Source organism: Suricata suricatta, chromosome 9 (assembly GCF_006229205.1).
Source record: "Suricata suricatta isolate VVHF042 chromosome 9, meerkat_22Aug2017_6uvM2_HiC, whole genome shotgun sequence".
Taxonomy (NCBI): domain Eukaryota; kingdom Metazoa; phylum Chordata; class Mammalia; order Carnivora; family Herpestidae; genus Suricata; species Suricata suricatta.
In genome coordinates, this window is record NC_043708.1 from 37,443,281 (window position 1) to 37,452,200 (window position 8,920).

An 8,920-nucleotide genomic window follows, 5' to 3' on the forward strand; every position below is an offset into this window, starting at 1 on the left:
CTTTGCATCTCGCCATTTTGGTGTTTAGAGCTGAGTCCGGTTTCCCAGGCACAGTCTAATCTTGGCAGAGTTCAGTGGGGCTTATCATTTCCCCCATCTGAGACCCCATGGCTAGATCTTTGGAGCCGAAGGTGTATTTTTATTTTTGTGGCAGCCACAGTACCCTGCTGTTGTATATTCACTGGGCTGGAAGCTCCAAGATGGTGGGGACTGAATTTACTTGGTATAGTGTCCCCATCACTTGGAAAAATGCCTGATAAATCCCACTTTGTTGAATACACATATTGAATTTATTATTTTCCTCTTTTTTTTTTTTTACTCCTATTATCAAGTCCTAACTCCATCTTGTCCTGACATAATTAGCTTTTTCAGACTCAAGTACAGGCTATATTTATTACGTTGGTTCTAGCCTATAGCTGTGCAAGAATATTGTAGGAGTCAAAAAAGATGTTTGGTACCTAGCTCTGATTCTATCAGTAGCATGTATTTCTTCAACATCTTCAGTGTGCCAGGTGCCCTGGATAGAATTATGAGGAAGACCAGAGGTCACCATTCCACCAAGTAGGTTAATTCAGGCAAACCATATAACCTCTCTAGTATATTCCATGAATACAAGGATCTTTGTGTGTCTTTTTCACTCTAGTTTTTCCAGCAACAAGACCATGCCTGGCATTTAGTCACTGCTCAAATATTAGTTGAGTAAGTAAATGGATCTCTAAGCTTTAGTTTGCTCTTTGGTATCAGAATCTGCTAGGAGGGTATGTATAGTTTGAAAACATGGTAGCTTTTTGTCCCGTAGTCTAATATTTGTATTTCATCATGATGTTGCTTGTTTGATAAAAGATGTGAAATTTGTCATTACTCCCAAGGAGTAGAGGTTATCTAAGGTTGTAGAACACTATTCCAGACTAGTATCTACTATCATACTGAGGTTACCATTGTTCATTTAATCCAGCTTGGCCACAGGTTACTGAGATTTGGTCACATATGTTGCTGAAACTCAAGTATGTGAAATCTATGCTTCTGACCAACTGGTTTAGAAACTATCCATGAAATGAGATTATTAGACTCTCCAGACTTATTTTTCTGAGGCCCTATACAGTTCTGGGGATGCATACTCCTTTTAGTGCTCAAAAATGACTGCCTAAATGATTCTGTTCTACAATTTTGCCTCTATTTACCTGAATGCTTTATATAATCTATTTACCTTGGGCTACAATTCATTTTATCAATGACTTGAATAATCTTTTTATCTATGACTTTTGTCATCTTTTTATCTTGAAACTTGCTTTCCACAATGAAAAAAACAGAGCTGAGAAATCTTCTTTCATTGTGCTGTTATCAGTTTCTAGAAGGAGGCTTATCTTCTAGATCATGTGCTGATATTTAGAAAGCCAGTTTTCCTTTCCATGTATGAATAAGTATGAAATTGGTAGGTGATTTTAGGGGCAAGTGATCTGTAGGAGCCTAAGGGAATTGGGGAGAGGGTGTATGGATGTGTTAGGGTGTCACAGTTGCCCAGAGATGGACAGGGAGGCAATCTGAGTGATGTGGAGTTATGTGTGAGGCAAGAGAAATGTGGCGTTAACTTCTGGTAGAGGCTGATCAACTACATCCCTCTGCTCACCTTTAGTCCTAAGAACACAGGAATGTGAGGGATCCACTAGGTTATGACTGTCCCTTCTCAGGTCAAACAATTACCTGATTATCCCTTGTTTCTAATTTGAAATGTTTCCAAAGAAAATTCCTGTCTCAACCTCTGCAATCCACTTGAATGTTTGACTACACTCAGTACCTACACAATCTTCACTCTGTCTAGCTGGAATTCTTCTAGCTATGGTCCAAGCCCTTAAAAGAACAAAGCCTCTGTGGCATTATGACAACCTTGGTGGCATGAGAAAGGCAGCCCTGGGTGGTGTGGAAGGGTATTGTACTGCCCAGTTTCTAATAAGAACACATAGGACTTCAGGGTCTCTCATTATGTTAGAAACTGTCTTTACAGCTATCTAAATGTAGGAAGACAAATCCCTTGGTTCTAGGGGCTTCAAACCTTAAGGGATGCCAGGACCTAGGGAACATCTTGAGCACACCTCTTTTCTCTGAACTGGTCCACAGGCATCTTGAATGTCCAGAGTGACCAGCTGGTACTGGTGTTGGGCTACGGTCTCGTTATCTGGTCAGAAGGGAGTTAAATGTGCCTTCAGGTTAAGTCTGGAAGAACAAATGAATTCCTGAAAGGCTTGAGGGAAAAGCTACTTGAGGATACCACGGACCTATCTTAGCCTCTTTTTTAGAGTGAGCAGCACAGTTTCAAGCGTGATCCCACATGCCAATCAGGGCAGGATGAAATCAAAACCACCTAAAAGTTTGTAAAAGAGTCTCCTGAGAGATTTCTGCAGCCAAGAGTCAGAAAAGTAAAACTCCTCCAACTAGAGCTGGTTCAGCATCCCCATCAAGGTGGGGGGATGGGCTGCATGAAGAACACCCGGGTCCCATTCTGCCCATTTTGTGGTAGATTCCCCCTCACCCCCCATGCAACCTTCCTTTGGTCTTTTGGAACAGCTGACAATAATTGCTAATATTGATTGAGCATGTTGTACTTCCAGTCCTAGGTTAAGTCCTTGACATGGACTATCACCGCTAATTTCTGCACTAATAATTCAAAGCAGGCAGGTGCTATTCTGCTTCACAAATGAGAACACGGAGACCTCGGGGAAAAGAACACGTTTCCCCCAGAACATACAGTAGGCGGCAAATCCAGTGCAGAAGTCTGCCCTGTACTCGGCTCAGTACTGTGAACCCCTGGGAGGAGGCAGGATTGCTCTCCGAGGCTGCCTGTGCCAGGGCAGGAGCTGACAGCGTGATGCCGAAGACACGGATACAAAGGTAAAGGCCATTGCTGGGTTCTCAAAGAAATGTGCAAATCAATTTAATGGAGTCAGGTTGCTGGGGAGCGGTTGGAAGACGGTCACTGTGACCAGTCGAACTCTGAAGAAAATCAAATGCTAGAGGAAGGGAGGGTGCACAGAACTGATTGCCTCACTGGGGTGAGCTAGGAAGGTGGCAGGAGAGAGGAAGACACCTGACAGGGGAGAGGAAGTGATGGGGGGAGGGGAGCTGGGGCAGAAGGGAGCTGAGGGTGACGCTCTTAGTTTGGTTCTGCTTCAGCACAGGAAGGAAGGGAGACTGCCTTGCATAGCTGCCCGCTGGTCCACCGTGTCTAGCCTGTAACTCCGTTCGGAAGAACATGTGACCACAGGGTTTATTTCCACTTCAAATGCTCAGGCTGTACCTGAGTCTTCTCCGCAGATGATGTAAAACAAGTTACAGGACCCGACTCGCCACCAAGGCCATTTTCATTTTAAGTCAGTACAGACTGATTAAGCAATCAGGGTGACCGAATCTGGGAATAAAGATGACAGTTTTACGGTGTTGACTCAGGATAGGGGCAAGGCCAAATCATCTGTGGCTGACATATTTTCAAGGCAACATACACCCAATTAAGATCAATAAATGATAAATGGTTTGTTTTTCTTTGCCACCAAGGTCTCTCGGCTCTGTAGCCGAAGCAGCTGCCAAGGTTGATCCCACTCTACAGGCCTTTTCCCCAGTGATGCCATTGTGGGGGGGGGGGTAGATGTGACTGAAACAAGAGGTGCCTCTGGGGTGGGGGAAAGGGCGGCGAGGAAAGGACTGGAAGCCCCACCAAGGGTCAGAGGTTCCCCAGGGGTTCAGTTGCGGTTTATAAGGTTCAGTATGACTCAGATGATTTCCTCCTCTGTGGGGAGGCCCAGACGCTGATTGCGTCACTCTGGCCTGCCCCGGCCCCTGTGAGGGGGGGTTAGCGGTTCCAGGCCCTCTACATGCAAATCATGCACTCTCCTTGCTGACAGTGGTTCTGCGGATGGGATGACTAATGCGAGCCCGCCAAGCTGGCATTTTATCTAGTGCTCCCTGCTAATTCTGGTTCACACCCTGTTTATTTTCAAGACCTCAGAAAGTAGGAAAACTAAAATTGGCCTTAATATAAGACCTTCACCAGTTGGAGTAAAAGTAGGGGTGCTTTAGCTGTGGGACTTGGGACAAGTTCCCGAATCTGTGCCTCAATCTCTGTGCCTCAATTTCCTTATCTGTACCATGGAGAACGCCCACCACTTGGGGTACTGAATGAGTGAATGCACTTAAGATTTTTGGAACAGGGCCTCACACAGAATAAATAGGACCTAAACGATAGTCCTTATTAAGTGAAACCATCTTCTGCAGTCAAACCTGATCATCATCTCAAAGCAAATGCTTGTAGTTCATCTCCTTTTAAAGACTCAAGCCCACATGTCTGCTTCAGTGGGGAATAGCTCGGGAAAGCAGGGCAGATGGGCATGGGGAGGAGGGTGATGAGGCCTGAGGGTTTTTCAAGATTCCTATCCAAGAGGCAAGATGGTAACTGGAGGGAAGGGTAAATGTGACCTTGTCTTGACCTCCATGCTGTCAGCTGAGCTGGGGGAACCTGGCATGGCCAGCAAATTCAGCATCTGCTGATCAAGTGACTTGTGTCCAATCTATTGCAGGAAGTATGGGCGGGTGACCTTGTGATCCGCAGGACACAAAATGAAGGAGAACAGATTAAACACATGAAGGGGACCCCTAACCCTGGACTTGGAGATCCCTGGTGTTCTAGGTAAATATCCTGTAACTCTTCTCTCTCCCCTCACAGAATGGAGGAGGAGCAAGCACTGGAAATCTCTTCTAGCATGAGCAGTGATGTTCTGGGGGTAGGCCTGGAATTAAAGGAATGGACTTAAACCAAACTAGGGGACTCCAAGTAGCAGGTGTGAATAGATTATGAAGGGAAACGCTGCTGAGTTGATTAGACTTACTAAAGAGGACACCTGGGTCCTGGGTGAGGCTAGCGTGGATTTTGCAAACAAACACAGGAGGTGTACTTTATTGTTAATCTTTTATCGGTGCGGAGTAAACCATATCAAGTGGTTCATCAGCACCACGCTGCACTAGAAGATTTCTGAGCTGCACTGTAGCCATGAAAGTTGCAGCTCAGCCTTCCACCTCCGCAAATAGAAAAATTCCTCCCTTCCATTAGTCTGTTGGATTAGAACTTCAGAGATTTATTTAGATTGTAGACTAGTGGCATTCCTTGACGAGTCTGAAACCTTTGGGAAACCAACTAAACTTCTCTGAGCCTTTGTCTTCTCATTTGTAAAATGTCCCATGGTACTCACATTGGAAATAGCAGTAGAATGACCTGAAGACACAATGAAATTATGTAGAGTGAGTGTGCCTACGGCCTGCTCTGTGCTAAACAAAAGCAAAGGGAGGCTTCTCGTGCCTCTGTTGATTTAAAAGTCCTTTTTTAGCTTGCAATATAAAAAAGAGTCCAGGACAGAGATTTTCAATATTGGCTAGCTACCCCTTAGCTGCTATGAAATTCCTCATCCTTGTTCTGGACCATTTGATGTGTGCCCCTTCATCTCTTTCCTCTTGCTTTATTATCCAGATGCATATTTATAAGATCAAAGAGGACTGTTGAACTTGCCCTCTACTTTCTTATTCGCATAAAACACAGGCCTAGGCACTGAGATGTTGCAACAATGCTTAGCAGTTATTACCCTGATTCAGAACAGGAGTTTTGGTCAGTAATAGGCTATGTCCACTTAAGGGGCACACAGGTTATACTAACCTTTCAGGTATTTGCTTTAAGGACTCTATCCATTCTACTCAGAACTTTTAATTAAGATATCGCCTCTTTCTAGACAAAACATTTCCTTTTGCTACAAAATGCGTTTATTTCCAGACAGACAAAATTCTCAAACTGCATATAAGGAGTACATAAGGTCCTTCTTTTGATATGTCCTTTTTAAAGGAGCCATTTCTAATTATTAAAATGCATACCAAACATTATATCTCTTAAAATATAACTTAAATAACCTGCTCATGTAGGAGTCCTAAGTCTGGTCATTGACAGAAGTGGTGTGCAATTCTTCACTGAGTTCAGAGCTGTACCAACATCGTCCCCAACTGAGATTTCACAAGTCAGCAGGCAGCAAGGATGTCCGCCTCACCTGCTGGTGGGGGCCGGGAGGATAGTTGCTGTGGTGGCAGCGAGCCCTCTTATGTGGAAAAAGTTATGTGCAGACAAAGAAGCATGATCTATGTAAAGGGGAGGTGGCATTTCACAGAATGCAAACACCATTCAGGTGAAGAAAGGTCAGGGAATGCAAGTCTGGTTCTACTAGCAAGTGTCACGGCATGGTCTCACTGGGCACTCAATAAATATCCCTTAAGGTGTAAAGTATAAGACCGGAAGCTGGAACGGTTGTCGTGGTGCCCAATGGCTGTTTTCAAGAAGGGCCTTAACTTGTTTGAGGGATGCTTTTTTGTTTCCTCAGAGGATAGCATTCTCTTTGGAAAGCCGTCCATTTCCTTATCTTCAAATTCTTGATTAGCATTTGCGGACTTCTGGCACACTGCTAGTATTAGGGTCTCCTGGGCTTAACGGAAAGCACGGAGTGGCCCATATGAAGTCTTGAAGTACAAAAGCTGTGTGGCTCAATTTCTAGGATCGAGTTGCTTCTTCATACCTTCTCTTAAGTCAGTTCCTTTTAATATCCCAAGCCCAAAATCGCCATGAAAAGTCAGAGGGTGAGCAGTAGATTTCTTCATGAAATCTCATTCCAGTATCCACCATTTCCAGTACTATGGCTCCCTCAGGACATGAAAGAGCTGAAGTTCTGTCCTTCGGAGTTTCCCGCCTGCTCTCTGAAGGTAAGGTTCTTGTTCTAAGGCTGATACGAGGGAATGCCCCACAAAGGAAATTCCTGGAAAATCTGTACCCCCTTGGGATTCATTCATTCCCCATAAGGCTAAGGTTGCAATTCTGGAGCCACAAAGGAAAAGTTCCTAAATTCATCCTGGTTAATCATAGGAAGATGTCCCTCATCAATTGGGGTCAAAACTGGTTCTTCCTTAATGAAGTCAGGGTCAAAATTACTGACATCTTCTCGGGATTTCTGTGAAAAGGAAACAAGTTATGAGTTGTTAGGCACGTGAGACTTCCTCACCTTCCCTGGGGCTGAGCCTGTGCTAGGGAGGTCGGAGAGTGGTGCTGCGGCTCTTTCGGTGGCATTCTTTACAGTGACAATTACGGCTGAAGAGCGCTGTAGTCTGGGCTGCATTCAGTATGGCAGCCACCAGTCACCAACCCCAATAAAGTCTTGCCAAGCAGGTGGCCTCAGGTTCAGAGGCAAAGCAATTAATTTGGTCACCTGATCCAGTCGTCTCCACCACCCTTTACTCTGCATTTCACCAACGTGCCACTTCTCAACAGGCCTTCCTGAGGGACACACAGCTGGGTTGTCAACAGAGTGTAAGTTCACACTTGCCTCACCTATTGTAGATACACAGGGCCATACGTGTGAAGAGATTTTCTTGAAAGATGGGGAAGTATGGCGTTCAGGAAAGCACTGCCTCTCACTTTACTCATCAGTGGATCCCTGATGTTGTGTTGGCAAAGCTGCTCTCATCCCCACGGGGTTGGCAGGGGGAGGCCCTTTAACGGAAGTGGCTTTGCAGCTCGGTGTCTGGTGTGCAGTCTTACAGACTGGTACTGACTAAGCTAGCTGTGCATTTGGAAATGTTGATATTTTACATCTTTTAAACCAATGTGGAAAAGATCATTTCTGCCATTCTCTTCTATCTCTTGACCCACAGATGAGAAAGAGCTCAGCTCTCCAACCAAGAGCTAGACCACCCTCAGGAATGCTACCCTGCTTGGCTGCCGTGCTGCCAGCATTTCTCCAGCCCAAAGGGGCTTGGCCTGCGCTCTGTGCTGCGGTAACTGGTACACACCCAGGGTCTCCAACCAAGGAGCCAGGTTCAGGGAGGTAGCACTTCACCCACCCTTGCTCTTCCTCTGGGGGCTTGGGAAATGCACTGCATAGGAACAAGGAATTTCTTCGTTCAACTCGTTTGGGGAAACCTGGAAAGTTTCAGGCCTCTTAGACCCCAGGAAGTGTAAACTTCGGTTAAGAGAGGAGGGGTCCAGGGCAAGCAAGAGGTGAAAAGTTTCAGAGAAGTAACCTGTGCAGTGAGAGATGCTGCTTCAAGGGCAAACCTCCTCCTGGGTGAGGCTGCCCTGCAAACGGTCAGGCTGACCTTCCGGTTTGGTTATTTCATAGGGGACCATCCCATTGCTCAACAGATTCTTAAAAACACTTGAAGAAAGAAAGTCTACTCTGCTGGTCTTGGACACTTACGATTCTCGGTCTGAAAGGTGGCTCTAGTTGGCGATGGTTCAGCTGGGCCCAGTCGATTTCCTTAAAGAAAGGATGTCTCAAGATGGCGTGCTCACCACCCTGAGTCAGGCTCCCCAGGCGCATGGTGGGGTTCTTGGTCATGAACTGAAAGAGGGAGAAAGAGTCAATCATTCACTAACGTACACCAAGTATGTCACAAGATGGTAGACATCAGCTCTGGCAGAGGAGCCTGTGTGAGGCTTTCTGCCTGATCTTGCTTAACGAGCTGAATTTTCCATTATGGGCACACCAGCCACCATGAATCATCCAGTAAGGCACAATTGCTTATGTGTATTTATGGCCTTTGCCACTTCCATTTCAGACGTGGCCACTAAAATAAAGTTGAAGGGTCCAGTTTTCTTTACTGTAAAAACCATGTATTTTTCTTTCCCTTTTAAAGAGACTCTTTATAAAATAGTGTCCCCTTCTCCCCCACTGCACAGCTTATGAATAGGGCTACTTTTAAGAACAGCTGCACCATTTTTTCTGAGGACCTGACCAGTCGGCCAGGATTCCTGCTCTAACAAGACCACAGAGAGAAGAGGGAGAGTCATTCTTTTGAAGACCTGTGGGAAGAAGCTGCAAGAGTTTAAAAAAAAAAAAAAAAAAAGGCC

General features: G+C 45.4%; 1 protein-coding gene across 1 annotated transcript in view; it reads right to left on the reverse strand.

Annotated features, from left to right (window-relative positions):
- Nucleotides 1-5,773: 5,773 nt before the first annotated feature.
- Nucleotides 5,774-8,920, reverse strand: part of PRKCH (protein kinase C eta) — a 221,627-nt gene continuing 218,480 nt past the window's right edge. The window contains exons 13-14 of the mRNA XM_029951213.1: nucleotides 8,268-8,411; nucleotides 5,774-7,022 (exon numbers count right to left, since the gene is read on the reverse strand). Coding sequence (XP_029807073.1) covers nucleotides 6,876-7,022; nucleotides 8,268-8,411 — 291 coding nt within the window. The 3' untranslated portion in view covers nucleotides 5,774-6,875. The remainder of the gene's footprint in view (nucleotides 7,023-8,267; nucleotides 8,412-8,920) is intronic.